Source organism: Nicotiana sylvestris, chromosome 5 (assembly GCF_000393655.2).
Source record: "Nicotiana sylvestris chromosome 5, ASM39365v2, whole genome shotgun sequence".
In the NCBI taxonomy this organism is placed as follows: domain Eukaryota; kingdom Viridiplantae; phylum Streptophyta; class Magnoliopsida; order Solanales; family Solanaceae; genus Nicotiana; species Nicotiana sylvestris.
In genome coordinates, this window is record NC_091061.1 from 81277466 (window position 1) to 81294014 (window position 16549).

The 16549-nt window shown below is 39.4% G+C and overlaps 2 protein-coding genes across 2 annotated transcripts; both read right to left on the bottom strand.

Annotated features, from left to right (window-relative positions):
- Window positions 1–1329: 1329 nt before the first annotated feature.
- Window positions 1330–4858, bottom strand: LOC104246917 (UPF0481 protein At3g47200-like). The gene is made up of 2 exons (XM_009802826.2): window positions 4823–4858; window positions 1330–2794 (listed from the first exon to the last, which is right to left on the bottom strand). Exon 2 carries the CDS (start codon window positions 2784–2786, stop codon window positions 1443–1445), a length of 1344 nt encoding a protein of 447 aa, XP_009801128.1. The 5' UTR covers window positions 2787–2794; window positions 4823–4858; the 3' UTR covers window positions 1330–1442.
- Window positions 4859–11934: 7076 nt separating this feature from the next.
- LOC104246918 (uncharacterized) lies at window positions 11935–12510 on the bottom strand. The gene has a single exon (XM_009802827.2). The coding sequence runs from the start codon at window positions 12508–12510 to the stop codon at window positions 11935–11937; it is 576 nt and encodes a 191-aa protein (XP_009801129.2).
- Between the last annotated feature and the right edge of the window lie 4039 nt (window positions 12511–16549).

Below are 16549 nucleotides of genomic sequence, written 5' to 3' on the forward strand. Positions count from 1 at the left end.
TGGGAGATTTGCTCTAGGGTGCTATGTTACTCACCTTACTTTGTTCGATTTCGTATTCCTAATTGAATTTTGTGTGTTAGTTTCCTTGGTATTACGTTGTGAATTTCTTGACCTTCTTATTGTTGAATAGTATCCCTACATTGAGATATATATATATATATATATAATTCTTAAAATCTTTGCTATTTAAAATACCTAGTTCTAGTTTTTCAAGAAGACTCGATTATAATTCTAATGTTTCTCTATATTCTATGTTATTACTAATGTTGTATAAACTAATATATATTATGTGGTGATGAAAACTTATGTATTTAGTAAAAATATGTTGTTTCATAAACTTATTAGTCCGAAAATCTTCTCGCTCTGAGATATATATATATATGGGATTGGGTTACACGCTGCTACGGAAAAGATATTATTATGTGAGATCGGATTGGGTATTTGTGTTTGTGTGTGTGTGTATATATATATATATATATATGGATCGGGTTGCGTGCCGCTACAGAGATGACATGTTATGATTGTTCTTGATTGCGTTCTATATCTATGTTACACTGTGAATTGAGTATAGGTGATATTCTAGGCCCTCTGTCAATTGTATTCACGTTTCTTTCTCGTATTGCTCTTACTGCTTATTATCTGCACAAGTAAAATATTGACTGAGTACCTTTTGGCTAAAAATCTCGCCACTACTTCACCGAAATTAGTCAAGATACTTACTGAGTACATGAGGTCGGTGGTACTCATGCTACACTTCTGCACCTTGCGTGCAGATCTTGGAGTTGTGTCGTTGTTGAAGACAAAGTATGGCATTGAAGACGTTCCAGATTCAAGCTACCCCATGTTCATGGTAGTTTAGGACTTAAATTCTGTTTATGTACACTTCAAACAAATGTTGTTTTACTATCATACCACTTTTGTAAATTTAAGTCTTAGAGACTCATGACTTGTACTACCAATCTTTGGGTTATTATACAGAGATTCAGTTATTTCACTTATTGACTTCATATTAATTTTAGTAGAATTGTGTTAACTGTTAATTGGCTTACCTAGCAGGTTGGGTTAGGTGTCATCACAACTAGGTGGATTTTGGGTCGTGATAATGATTAACTTAGCTCTCAATGTCAGATTTTATTTTTTTGTCTTTCTACTCAATTTTTATTTCTTCTATCTCGACTATACTTACAAAACGATCATTTGTAACTTCAATGATGTCTTTTACAATCGCGCGAAACGCGAGCAAATTAACTAGTCATGGATATATTAAGAAGTAGGTCGAAAGTCCATTGGGATGGGAAGAAAATCAAGATCAACGAAAAGAAAGTGAACTCGATCGCAAAATTTGGATCTTATTATTGTTTACAAGCAAATGGAAAAAGGTACAACACACAATACAGTATTGTATGGAAGAACGAATAAATCGATAAGTAAAAGAATTAAAATCAAGATCCTCCTTTTGAAGGGTGGACTGCATAGTAGGTCTGGACAATATCTGAACAAAGGAGGAAAATAGAACCAACCAAAGCAATTATAGACCAGGGACTGTTAAAATATGTATTTTTCAATTCAGACAACCAAGTCCTGGTTTTGTTGTTATAGTGATCCTCGATATTCCTTTTCTCCTTGTGGAAAAAAGATTCATCTTCTGTGCCATAAGTATTCAAAGATTTATAGACTTGTACCACTTGTTCGTCACTCCCTAAGCTGTTCATTAAAATTTTCTTTTCTCGCAGCTCTTTGACATCCTCTTGTGAAACAATAAGTGATTTCATGAAATTCACGTAAGCAGTCACAGCTTTATCGGTAAAAACATTGGGACAGAACTCATAAGCAATCATGTTCATGAAAAATGATCTGGTGTACGGAGAAACATACCAATATGGGAGTTTGAGCTTTGCGGAGTGACAGAATTCAGCGGGGCTAAACCTTACGCCATTTAAAGACGCAATCTCGCTAGGCCTGAAATGAATGCCCTTCGATTTCAGATCCGTCACTGAATGAAACACATACCCCCCGCGGCCACGAGTTGACGTTTTATCTTTTCTACAGCACCAATATTCAAGACATAATCCCAACTTGTTGAAAATATCACACAAAGGATCACAAGGACGTACACGTGGTTGTTGGATTTCCCCGGTGCCAGTGACGATTGATCTTCGGAAAATTTCAAGAAGGTGAAGGGGGGTATCAGTTGTCCCTTGTTTATTATCTTTCAATGATCTTATGTCCTCATGGAAGAGTATGTTAAAACAAGAGCTTTCCGCCGTCTCTATAAATCCTTTTTCATCTACAGGATATCTAGATTTAGCCAAGATCATGAGAATTCTCAACGGTACCTGATTTTCAAGCAAATATAAATCACGTTTACTTAGGGTATAAACTGCAGTACCAAGATGCTCAATTGTCTCGCTCCGTTTAAATGTCTGATCCCATGGCCCTATAATATTTAGAATGAAGCATGCATCAAGGAGCATCATTTCAGCAAAATAAAAGTCATCATATATACACGTGAATTCTTCGAGGTAACAACTTTTAGCATATTCAATTTCCTTTAGAATTTCCCCAAGGAAGAAAGCTTTGTCTTGATTACTCCCTTCAATGAACATGTCTAGGGCCATGGGCTTGAAATCCTGAACAAACTTGAGCTTCTCCTTTCCATGGTGGTAAGGCCCAAGTGAAACCACTTTAGGATCATAGTCACCACTTTCCTTATTCTCATCACTCAGGAATGAAGGAACCTTTTGTATTTGATTCCTTTTAACTTTAGTTGAGTTATCCGGTTTCATTTCAGAACCTTCATGAACAGCATGATGAATAGGCAAATATTAGTTATAAGTAGTGAAATTAGACCAGTTATATTTCAATCTAAATATATAAATTTATTGTGTTGCTCTTTTTGGAGCAAAGAATACATCCCTTCTTTAAGTTGCATAAATTAAACCACAATAATATATCAAAAGTTTAAAGAAAAATTAAACTTGAGTTGAAGGTGGTGCCAACTACTAAAAGAACCAAGTACTTAGATGTTGTCTAGGTGAAGAGTTGATAAGCACATTTTGATTTATAGATACATTTCATAAGCATAAACAATATCACACATTATATATTTTTAAGTGAAAATAAATCAAAAGTCATTAGTTGGTCATTCCTAACTTGCTTGCTTATAGCACTTTGATTTGACCAAACTCATTACTATTTTATGCCTAAATTTATAATTAATCCCCGAAAGGCCCTTGCCAAAACAAAACTCCTAATACCTCTCCATTATATTTCTGTTATTCGTCTTTTTTTCATACTAAAGATACTTTTAAATTTCTATTTTTGGTAAATAGCTTTATATGTATTTCGATCATTTTAACAAAAAAAATATGTTATTAACACTTTTTTACTAACTATACTAAATGGTTATTATTTTCATCACTTTTATATACAGACAGTATTGACTGTTTATTTATAGAATCAACATCAGCAGTTAATACATTCCATATACTTTGAAAACATTAATTCAAACAGGCTCTTATAATAGATTGGGTTTGGTACTGATCACTATAAGGTCCAGAATTTAAGACGATAGAAAGTGAGGAAATAGAAGATCAAACGATGAATTAGTGCATACTATTATAGACATATAGAATAAAATTTCCTCAAAACTGGTGAAATCTATTTCATATGTAAACTTTCGATCCACTAAAACTGAATTCAGGTAACTTTTTTTCACCAAAGACATATAACTAACTTTATTTTCTCACACAAAAATCATAAAACATTCACTAACTTTCACAAAATAGGAATGACACAACCCGACATGACCCACATAACCTAATACCCATATATATGAATTAAAATAATACTAAAAGTGAATCATCCAAAATACCATCTTTTATCTCTTTTTTTTTAATGATTTTCATTCAAATTTATAGCATTTTTTTTTCAAGTGCTCTCTAATATACTTTTTATTTATTTATTTTTTGTCAGAATCTCATGCATTACAAAATATTTTTTTTGTGGTGAAGGATTCATTTTTAGTATTATTTTAGTATATGTATATGTATATGTATATGTATATGGTTATTGGGTTATTCCTATTTAAAGAAAAAATATAAAAATAATCGGTCGGCCGAAACTAATTGTATTCGCTAGATAAAAAAATATAATATGTATATTATATATATATATATATATATATATATATATATATATTAGCTATTATTTTTTGGAGCGGCTAAAAACATATATTTGTCCTATTTTAATTGGAATATTATTTATTAGACTGACAATAAAAAAGACAAACGTGGAATAAGGAAATACTACAGAAAAATTATGTTTTTCGGTCACTATGATTTTTTATGTGAGTTAGTGAAAGTTTTATGATTTTTGTTTGAAAAAATACAATTATCTGACTTCGATGAAAAAAAGTAATAGTTATATGATCATTTGTGAAATTTACCCGATCGAAGCCTAAATGAAGAAGAAAAAAAATGAAAAGATATTATTCTGTATATCTTTGCATGCAAGATTATAGAATCACAAATTAAACAGAAAAGGATACAATCTTTAGGCATTTGCTTTTTGAGCTTTAGGTATTAAAATACGTTCTAGTTGGGCGTAACTAATTTAATTTTTTTTTTTTCTATTTAACTTCCATCATTTTGTTTTTCGAATTTGCCTTTCGGTCTTGATCTGAGCACTAGTCTAACTCCTAAGAAAGCTCGAAAAATTTAAAAACTAAAATAATGAAAAGAATTCTTGTTGCTTTAAGAGGCCTACCAGGAAATTAAACTAAAAAAAGACATTTCTATAGTAGAAAAAACACACTACATACCAGTATAGTGGCGTTTTGGGTGCTCTTCCACTGAGATGTTTGATAATAGTTCAAGAATGTAGCCATATTTAAAGGCTTATGAAGGATGGAATATATTAAGCCTTGGTTCCATAGTAAGGAATAAATGCTAAAGTGTGATTGGGGTGCTTCAAAAGGATATAAAGACATACTCCCTTTGTTTCCAATTTATATGAACATGTTTGACTGAACATCAAGTTTAAGAAAAAATGAGTACTTTTGAAATTTATGGTCCTAAAAAAGTTAAAAAGGGATCCAAAATATTTGTGTGGTTATAAAAGCTTATCATTAAGTGTAGAATTGTAAGTTTAAGCTAAATTGTTGCCAAATTTAGAAAGAGATCATTGTTTTTTGAACAGACCAAAAATAAAATAGGTTCACATAAACTGGAATTGAGGGAGTGTTACTTTAATTTTGAATCCGGATTTTCTTGTATAATATGTATCCAATTGTAATTAGTAAAACAAACCGAGATATTTCTTTTTCTTTTTCTTTTTTCTCTTCTTTCTTAATCTTTTTTTCTTTTCATTTTTTGTTTTCTACTTTCGTTTTGGTTTTTGTGTTTTTCGTTTTTGATGCTTTGCGTATGATCGGTGAGAGTCTAATCACAACTTCCAACTATAAGATCCTTACAAAAAAAATCATAAAACAATAGATAAGACTATTCTAACTAGCTGCTCACATTCGTATGAATATTATAACCTAGTTCTCTTAAAATAGATGAGTTGGAAAAGAAAGTTGCTTGCTTTTATATATATATATATATATATATATATATATATATATATATATATATATATATATATATATATATATATATATATATATATATTGAAAGTTGCTAGCAAATATTTGCTCGAACTAGCATTATTACTTAAACGATAAATATATGTATGAAGACATATTTATATTTTGTGTTTATTGTTTTGATGTAAACCTCGAGTGCAGGTAAATTCTTCGGGAGAAAATGTCTCATTTCTTTTCAAATAGGATAAACATTAAATCTTCCGTAAGTTTATTGTTTACCTCGAAAAATGGGGGTAACAATTAAATGTATTTTATGGTTTAAAATATATGTGATTTATTCTAATACGAATGAATATATACGAGTAATATTAAGTTGAAATAAGAAGAATTAATGAACCAAACCAGTGTTGCTATAACAATGAAGACCTCGAGCTTGACTTTCTTGGGGGCCTCGAGGTCAGCTAAGAACAGTGAAGTATGAATAATAAAGCAAAAGCAATAAAGCTGAAGAATACTTGTTGAGCACGTTAAATAAGAAAATCATAGTAGAATATTCTATTGCAGTGAATAGAGTGAGATGATCCTACAAAAATGATTGGGTTCCCCTTTATATAGGAGGAGAAAACCCCAATATAATACATTCCTAATTGTAGTAAAGAATTCTATTGGTATAGGTGTACAGTAACCTAGTACGGACCTGTACCATTTCGTACAAATATTATCCTTTAATGTATGCCCTAACCTACGTGTTCTTGAGAAATTCCCGCTCTTTCTTGAGTGCCCTCGAGATTGTACGACCCTCGATGTCGGTCGTGCCAGCCTTCGATCTGCTCCCTCGAGGTGTGCGTCCCCTAATCGGGTCTGACCCCTAGTCCGAGTCGCTCGGACTCAAACTCATAGCCCAATTTAAGACTTCGAAATCGGTCTCCTTGATTTTGACCATATACAGATAGTCCACGCATCTCTTAGAATGAAATGATATGAAACGATTTGGATTCCCGAAGCCCCCAGTAATGATGTCATCCTCGTGATGCCAGAGCTCGAAGTGGCCGAAACGTCCCATCGGCCCACTTCCCCAAAAACATTGAATATACGTTAGCGTTGGTCGGCCACTAATGCCACCGTACCATCATTGGCCCTCTATAAATATGAGGCGTTTTCTCTAAGCAAAGAACTTTACCCTTTCTTCAATCCTTTCTCATCTTCATCTCTTTTTTCAATCACTTGCTTCCTCCGCCTTTTTATGTGCCGGAAAACACCAAGCTCTTGCCCGAAATACCACATCCCTGTGCACCCGCATTCTCTAGCTTACAACCATGGCAAAAATTTCTAAGACGGTCCCGAAAAAGATAAAGCATCATCTTCCTCCACCTCCCGGCCAGCCAAACCGATGGTGCCGCCAACACTTTAAGAAATCACTCTTGGTGATTGCATCATCAAAAAGGACTTTGGTTTCGAGAATCCTCCCGATGTTGAAGGCCGATGCAAGCACGTATCCCGATACATTAGCTTGATAAAGGAGCAGCTCACCGATGAAGTAAAGAAGGATTGTCGGTGGGGAGACGAGGTCGAGGTTCGTATCCCGAGGCTTGATGAAAGCATAACTACCCATAAGGAGGGTTTTTTGAGTGTTTACACTTACCCCTTCACACTCGGTCCCCTCGATCCGGTGGTGATTGACTTCTGCAAGACGTACGAATTCACCCTCAGTCAAATCCACCCTTTCTTTTGGCGTATCGGGATCATGTTGCGGTACTTTTCTGAAAAAGCCAAGGGTTTGGAGTTCACCTTTAGCCACCTGGTGCGGTTGTATTGGCCCCAATTTTTTCGAGGGCTCATCAAGCTGCAATGCCGAACAATGAAGTCCTTCTACACCAGCACCGACAAACCCAAAGACCGGGGTTGGATGAGCCGGTTTGTTAGAGTAAGAACTTTGAACATCATCCCCGAGGAAAAAATGTCTTTCCCGGAGAGTGGAATTTAACCATAAGTGGAGTTCGTATTTCTTGTAAGCATTCATATTCTTTAACGCCCCTATCTTTCTTTGGCAGCCAAAGCTTGGGCGCCCCTAGCGGTACCCGACCTTGAGGATTAGGTCAGAAAGTTAGCTACCACTTGTTTCTACGATGAGCGCAAGTGGTGCAATTTAGCGAGGGGCCGGTGGGAGGCCAAGAACCACGGTAAGTGCCTTTCTATTATTTCATCACTTTCCATACACTTGGCGGTATTTTTACATACTCACGCTTACCTATGCAGGCCTTGGAGATACGTCCGAGATGAGACCGACGACGCCCGGGGAAACAACCAAGCCTTCAAATCCAAAGTCCAAGAAGGACAACAAAAGAAAAAGGGTCTCGAAACCCGAGGACCACCAAGACAAGAAGACCTCCACTCGAAGGCTGCAGAAAAGGTTTGCTCAAACGGGCACAGACTCGGCCCATGACTCCCTGAATGGTGAGAAAAATGATGAGGAAGAGTCGGGGCTGGTGACTCGGACCAGGAAGCCAGTCGAGGCCGGCGAGCCTTCCAAACTAGAAAACCTATCGTGTGGTGAGGATGCCCGGAGGGAAGAAAACTGCAATACCACTATGTCCACGGAGGTTGAGATTGTCCCTCCGTCTTCAACAACCATTCTAAAGGGGGTAGATGTTGAGGCCCCCAATGGTAATGAGAATGCCCCGAGTGAAGAACTCGGGGCTGCGACAATAGGTCACTCCTTTTCATTGCCAACCTTTTCTCAGGGGGCTATCAATGAAGCCAACGCTCTACACATGCCCGATCCAAGTAAGGTCATCGGGGACGATATTTTCCAGAGTTGCTATGTCGGGATTGAGGATGCCGATGACCTGAATGATGCATCCACTATATTTGAGGAGGCTCAACATCTCCTTTCCCAGGTAAGTATTTACCTTAATATTGAAATTTTTTATCTTTTTTCTTTTGACTGATATATCTTCATTTCATGTATAGGCCATTGCAAAGTTTAGAGACGAGCTGAGCCAATGCGAGTCCGAGCTTAAGAAAGTTTCGGGTGAAGAAAAGGCCCTGAGGCTCCTCTATAGAAAAAAGGAAGAGGAGCTTAAGGATCTCCGAACTGCGTTGGCCAAAGCTCAAAAAAGCAAATCCGAACTAGACAAGCAGGTAACCATGATTTTAAAAGAGTTTGGCCTTCTTGGCCCTACTTCGAAGGCTAATGCTTCGGTATGTCAGCTGCAGCAAAAGCTGAATATGATTGGGCAGCTCCGAGGTAAGGTAGATTAAGTTCGGGCTGATTTTCATCATTGGAAGAAGAACATGGATCAACTTGTTTCCGATAAAGAAGCTATTGTGGCCCAACTAACCTCGGCTGAAGCTCAGCTTCGAGGTGTTGAAGCGAAGGGTCTGGCTATGGCTAGGATAATTGAAGGGTTGGAGGTAGAGCTGGCTAAAGCCCGGGCTGAAGTTGCGCAGGCTAAGGCCAAAGCAGTACAGACTAAGGTCGAAGTTGAGAAGATGAAGGTTGCGGCTGATAAATCCATTTCTATATACATGAGGGAAGCTGCGGTCGTTCAAGCTGAGTTAAGAGAGGACTCCGACCGAGGGAGATGGAGTAATGAATTGGTTAAGTGCCAAGCCCGGAGGGAGACTCTTAAAGAGATTCATGCCTAAGGGTTCGACCTCGCCGGGGAGATAGCCGAAGCAAAGGCACAGGAAATCGATGCTAGGTTTCTTGTCTCCTCCGATGATGAGGATGTGGTGAGTGGATCCGGGGACAAGGAAGGAGAAGAAGATTCTCCCAAAGATAGAGCTACCGAAGATGCAACTCCTGAGGATGGCGCTCCCGGGGATATGACCCCGAAGATAGATTAAGTTCTCTTTTTCTTTTCTGTGCAAGGGCCCCTTGCAGGCGTTGTAAATATGTTTTGTGAAAACTTCCCTTATGAATATAAAGTATCTTTTTGTTCTATCTTCGACTTGTGCTGAATTTTACTTTGTTCTCATTTGTGGAAGATTGTTATAATTCAAATAATCAGTTCGAGTATCGGTTTGGACTCAGAATGTAATAAACCCTTAGGTTTTTACTTGATAAATATAACACCCCTTAGGGTTTTGTTAATCCTCGAGATAAACTTAAATTGATTTGTTGTGAGCTCGGGACATCGGAATTTTCAAGTCTGAGTTGAGTGAGAACAGGATCTCGACCTCTACATGTTTTGGCCCTTAGGCTTTTTTAAAGTTGTCCCTTAGGCTCTTATATATCGGCCCTTAGGCTCTTTTAAGTTGTCCCTTAGGCTCTTATATATCGGCCCTTAGGCTCTTTTAAGTTGGCCCTTAAGCTCTTTAAGTTGGGTTGTTTCTCCTTTTAAAATGGCTATATTTTTCCCTCTTTCCGGCTAAAAGACTTAGTAAAAAAATTTGTATGCCTTAGCATGTATTTTTTTAACCCATTTGGGTTTTTCGAAGGTTCGACGTATCGGAATCTTATTAGAAATTTGTTTGTGTAAACATCATCGAATACCTCTTGACGTTTTTCCGAATGCTGATGTTATTGAAGCCTTTGGATTATTCGAGGGCCGAATTTATCGAAGCCCTTAGATTTTCGAGGGCTGAATTTATCGAAGCCCCATATATTTTGCTTTTGTCGAGGGTAGCCTGATTTAACCGGTTTTTCAATATTCAAAGGCCTTTAATTTATGGCAGAAGTCGGACGTCTCCGAGCTACATTATTTTGGTCGTAGCCTTTATATGACCGTAGTCTCTAATATAGTTGTAGCCTTCAGGTATGTCACTTGGACTTGTTTTCCGATAACTTTTCTAACTTGTTCGAAAAGTTAGTCCTTGAGTATATCGGCTTTGCCTTTGTTTCGAGGGGGTACCTCTTTGAGGTCTTATGAGTTCGAATTTTCGATGACTCGGATGTACTGACTGTCGATGACAATACCCGAGTATTCAGGGGTGCTATTATGCTTTGGCTCTTGAGTCATTTCCCGTAGGATTATAATTGTAGAGCTCGTATAATAGTAGACTTCTTTGAGATACAAAGTGTTTTTGTTATTAACAGAATGCTTCTTCAAATAATTGATACATGCATACGTGTTTTGCCGTCGGGTCTCGACAATTCTATATGGACACGGTTCATCTGACCGTTTGGCCTATTACAAAGTTTTCCTATCGAGGCCCTCTTAGGCATGAAATATCTTTCTCAAAAAATATAACCTCCAAGGGTGATGCCCCCCAGTATTCGAGGTTGATCGAAAAGAAGCCTTGAATACTTTGTTGAATGTTCCTTAGGTAGCATATAGGTGTTGCCTCATTAAAAACCTTGCCAGTAAAACCCATTTGGGATAAAACCCGATCTAAGGAAAAAGAGTGCAATGCATGCTTTCAAACCCAAGGTCTTCGAGCTGAAAGATGCCTCGATATCTCCTATCGAACATCTATAAGGAGTTAGTTTTAAATACAAATGGAAAAAAGGAGAAGGTCATACCTTAGCAGTAATATCGCTTGAGCATCGATACATTCCAATTGTTTGGTAGTTGCTCGCCTTCCATTGTGCTAAGTTTGTAAGATCATTTCCCTACGATTCCGAGGACACGGTATGGTCCTTCCCAACTGGGACCTAGCTTCCGTTCATTGGGTCTCGAGTGTTGAGAGTGACTTTTCTTAGGACCAAGTCCCCGACTTTGAAATATCGAAGGTTCGTCCTTCTATTGTAATACCTTTCGATCTTTTGTTTTTGCGCGGCCATTCGAATCAATGCGGCCTCACATTTGATCAAGTAGTTCGAGAGAAGTGTTCATAGCTTCGTGATTTGAGTCCTCGGTAGCATGTTGAAACCTGACTCTAGGTTCCCCAACTTCAACTAGGATTAATGTTTCGGAACCTTATACCAAAGAAAATGGGGTCTCCCCCGTGCTCGACTTTGAAGTTGTTCGATATGCCCATAGTACCTCGGGCAACACTTCTATCCATTTTCCCTTGGCATCATCTAACCTTTTCTTTAAGTTTCAAATGATGGTTTTGTTTGTGGACTTGGCCTGACCATTTTCCCTTTGGTGGTAAGGTGTTGATAGAATCCTTTTGATTTTTTGGTCCTCGAGGAATTTTGTTGCCTTGCTGCCGATGAACTGCTTTCCATTATCACACGCTATTTCGGCGGGTATCCCGAACCGACATATGATGTGGTCCAATATGAAGTCGATGACTTCTTTTTCTCGTATCTTCTCGAATGCCTGCACTTCTACCCATTTTGAGAAGTAGTCAGTCATAAAATAAATCTAGCTTTACCCGGCATCGTTGGTAGGGGGTCAACGATGTCTATCTCCCATTTCATGAATGGACATGGGGATAGGACCGAATAAAGTTGTTCACCAGGTTGATGGATCATCGGTGCAAATTTTTGGCATTTTGTCACACTTTCGAACGAAATCCTTGGTATCATTTCCCATGGTATCGCAATAGTACCCCCCTCTGATCACCTTGCGAATCAGAGAGTCTGCACCAGAATGGTTCCCACAAGTATCCTCGTGGATTTCTCGCAGTACGTAATCAGTATCCCCAGGTCCCAAGCACACTACCAGTGGTCCATTGAAGGTTCTTCTATACAACATTCGATTTTCATCGAGTGTGAATCGATTTGCTTTGGTTCGAAGTATTCTCGACTCCTTTAGGTGTGCGGGGAGCTTCCCGTACTTCAGGTAGTTGATGTACTTGTTCCCCCAATCCCACGTTAAACTTGTTGAATTAATCTCTACATGGCCTTCTTCGACCACAGACTTCGATAGTTGGACGACAGTCCCCGAGATAATATCATCTTCTTCGACCGATGATCCTAAGTTTGCAAGGGTATCGACCTCGCTATTCTGCTCTTGAGGTACATGATCCAGCGTCCACTCCTTGATGCGGTGCAATGTCATTTGAAGTTTGTCCAAGTAACTCTGCATTCAGTTGTCTCGCACCTCGAAGCTCCCGTTTACTTGACTTACAACTAAAGGAGAATCACATTTTGCCTCGATGACCTCTGTCCCAAGGCCCTTGGCTAGTTTGAGACCTGCAATCATAGCCTCATACTCGGCCTCACTGTTAGTCAATTTAGGAGTTTTGATAGATTGCCTGATGACACCGCCAGTAGGTGGTTTTAAAACGATGCCGAGTCCGGACCCTTTGACATTCGAGGCACCGTCTGTGAAGAGGGTCCGTACCCTCGATGACATACCCTTACGTACATTGATCTTCTCAAACCAACACACCACTTACAGCCACCTCGGACATGACTAAATATAGGTAGAGTGTTTCATCCTCCTTTGGAGTATGGAGCAAGGGTGGTCTCGAGAGATACCATTTTAACTCTTCCAAAGCTTTTTGGCACTCTGGAGTCCATGCGAAGTTGTTCTTCTTATTCAGTAGGGAAAAGAAATGATGGCTCCGATCTGATGACCTTGAGATAAATCGACATAAGGCAGCTATCCGTCCGGTTAGCCGTTGTACGACTTTCCCATTATTCACTACGATGATTTCCTCGATGGCTTTGATTTTATCGGGGTTGATCTCGATACCTCTGTTTGATACCATGAAACCCAAAAACTTTCCCGAGCCGACTCCAAAAGCGCATTTCTTGGGGTTGAGCTTCATGTTGTACTTTTTTAGGATGTCGAATGTTACCTGCAAATGGGTCAAATGGTCCTCTGCGTGCAGGGACTTAACTAGCATGTCATCAATATAAACTTCCTGGACTTGCCTATTTGATGTTCGAACATCTTATAAACTAGGCATTGATATGTGGCCCCTGTATTCTTTAGCCCGGAGGGTATTACATTATAGCAATATGTATTATATTTCATGATGAATGAAGTCTTTTCCCGCTCCTCCGGGTTCATTTAAATCTGATTGTACCCGGAGTAGGCGTCGAGAAAGGTAAGGATCTCGTGGCCAGCAGTAGCATCGATCAATAGATCGATGTTGGGCAGTGGGAAGGATTCTTTAGGGCATGATTTGTTCAAATCCTTGTAGTTTACACACATTCTTAGTTTATTCCCCTTCTTGGGGACTACCACTACGTTAGCTAGCCATTCGGGATACTTTACTTTCCTAATAGATCCTTTTTTGAGAAGTTTTAATACCTCTTCTTTGATGAATGCATGCTTTACCTCGGACTGAGATCTCCTCTTTTGCTTTACCGGCTTAAATCTGGGATTGACACTTAGTCGATGGGTAGTTATCTCTGGTGGGATCCCTGTCATGTCTAAATGGGACCAAGCAAAGCAATAAATGTTATTGATAAGAAATTGAATGAATTTTTTCTTGAGCTCGGGGGTTAACCCATCCCTAGTTATACCTTTCGTTATGGAAGATGCTCAATCAATATGGTCTGTTCGAGTTCCTCGACCATGGACTTCATCGCATCTGATTCTTCGGGAGAAATGAAGGCTCGAGGGGTGAGAAAATCTTTTTCTTCTCCCTCAGCAACCTATTCATTTGACACCTGTCCCTTGGGCTCAACCGAGGGCACGGGCTGTGATTGCTATTTGGCCATCTGTTTGTCCTTCTATTTTTCGATGTGGATGGCGCCAATACCGGTGCCAAGTCGTGCACTGCAAACATCTCCTTAGCTACATGATGCTCTCCATATACTATTTTCATGCCATCCTTTGTTGGGAACTTCATCATCTAATTGAAGGTTGATGGCACCGCCCTCGAACTATGGATCCACGGTCTTCCAAGCAAAGCATTATACCTCATAGCACCTTCAATGATGTGAAATTTGGTCTTTTGTATGGTTCCGACCACGTTGACTGGGAGGACGATTTCTTCCTTTGCTATTTCGCTTGCCATGTCAAAGCCATTCAAGATCCGAGATACCGGTATGATTTGGTTGAGAAGCCCGACCTACTCCACAACCCTCAACCTGATTATATTTGTCGAACTACCTGGATCCACGAGAACACATTTTACTTGAACTTTATTTAAAAGGATAGAAATTACCAGTGCATCATTGTGAGGTTGAGATAAAGCCTCGATATCTTCCTCGCTGAATGTGAGGGTGTCTTTGAGCATATAATCCCGAGTCTGTTTCTCCCTTGTGATGGATACCGTGGTACATTTGAATACGGGTCCATGTGGGACGTCAACTCCGTTGATGATCATGTGAATGACATATTGAGGTTTTTTAGGTTCATTCTTTCTACCTGCATCTCTTTCCCTAAAGTGATTCTTAGCCTGATCACTCAGGAATTCTCAAAGGTGGCCCTCATTAAATAACCTAGCCACTTCCTCCCTTAGCTGCCTACAATCCTCCGTTCTATGACCATGCATGCCATGATATTTGCACATCAAGTTCGGGTTCCTTTGGGAGGGATCGGTCTGTATTGGCCTGGGCCACTTAGCATCTTTGATTATCCCATAGTTGAGACGATCCCTGATGCGTCTATGCTAAAGTTGTATTCTGATAATTGTGGGACCTAGGCGGGTTTGGCGTGCTTATCGAATTTTCTCTTGCTCATGAGCCATCGTGAACCTTATCACTGGTCACTTCTTCGATCTCTCCGAGAGGTGTTGTTATTCGAGCCGTTATTCCTTCGATCATATAGTTGATACCGTTGTTTATTGAATCTTGATCCCCTGTCTGTATTTCCTGGCTCCCTTTCTAGTAACCTGCTTGGATAAACTGAGCCCGAGGGGGCTCCCAATTGGTCATCCTCGACTTTAATTTTGGATTGGTACCTGTTATGCATATCTGCCAAGTCACAGCGGGGTACTCGACCAATTTCTGCTTCAACTGTTTCAAAGCTATCGAACTTCATTCATTTAGCCCCTAAGTGAAGGCTTGTATGACCCAGTGGTCAGAGACTGGTGGCAGCTCCATTCATTCCGGTTGAAAACAGGATACAAATTCCCTTAGCATCTCGTTCTCTCTTTGCTTTATTTTGAATACATCGGACTTCCTTGTTGCAACTTTTATGGCACCAACATGTGCCTTCACAAATGAATCTGCCAATATGGCAAACAAATCGATAAAGTTCGGGGGTAGGTTATGGTAACAAATCATGGCACCTTTAGACAGAGCTTCCCCAAACATTTTTAGCAAACCTGATTCAATCTCATTGTCTTCCAAATCATTCCCTTTTATGCCACAAGTGTATGTGGTAATGTGCTCGTTGGGATCAGTGGTTCCATTGTATTTCGGGATATATGGAATCCGAAACTTCTTCGGGATGGGCTTTGGAGCCGCACTCTGGGGGAATGATTTTTGCAAAAACTTCTTCAAATCTAGTCCATTTAAAATCAGAGGTGCTCCCGGTATTTGGTCGACCCTTGAGTTGTATGTTTCCACCTTTTTGTCATTTTCTTCAATCTTCTTTTCTCCGGTCTCTATCCTTCTTCCGAGCTCCTCGAGCATTTTCATAATAGCGGGGTCAGTCCCCGAGCCATTTTCATCGGGCCTCGTTGATTCTGCACGCCGAGTGTTCACTGGTTCGGCTATGTTAGGAGTTCTATTTTGACTTTGAAGCTGAGCGATGGCGACTTGCTGAGCTTGCAGCATCTCGAATATCACTTGGAGGCTGACTCCTCCTTCTTCCATCCCTCGTGTTTCTTGGCCTCCTGCTCGGGCTTTCCTGTGTGCGTTCCTTGCGGGGTATGTGCATGCGTCCGTGTTTAGAGCGTTGTGCGAACTGATTTCAACTGGCTCCACATTCGGCACTCCCTCAGGGTTTATGGGTGGTGCACCGACCCCTATACCGTTGTTTTCTCCTAGACCTTCACTGTCATGAGCAGGTGCGTTTTGTGTGCTAGACATATCTTAGCCTGAAATCAAAGAATCTTTGACAATAAAAAGTATAAAAAATAACGTGCATTATCAGAAAACTAGCACCAAAATAATCACTATTATCTTTAGCCCCACGGTGGACGCCAAACTGTTTACCTCGAAAAATGGGGGTAACAAATAAATGTATTTTGTGGTTTTAAAGATATGTGATTTATTCT

Excerpts from the sequence above, each read along its gene's own strand:
- LOC104246918 (XM_009802827.2), bottom strand. The coding sequence starts at position 12,510 with ATGCAGAGTTACTTGGACAAACTTCAAATGACATTGCACCGCATCAAG.
- LOC104246917 (XM_009802826.2), bottom strand. The coding sequence starts at position 2,786 with ATGAAACCGGATAACTCAACTAAAGTTAAAAGGAATCAAATACAAAAG.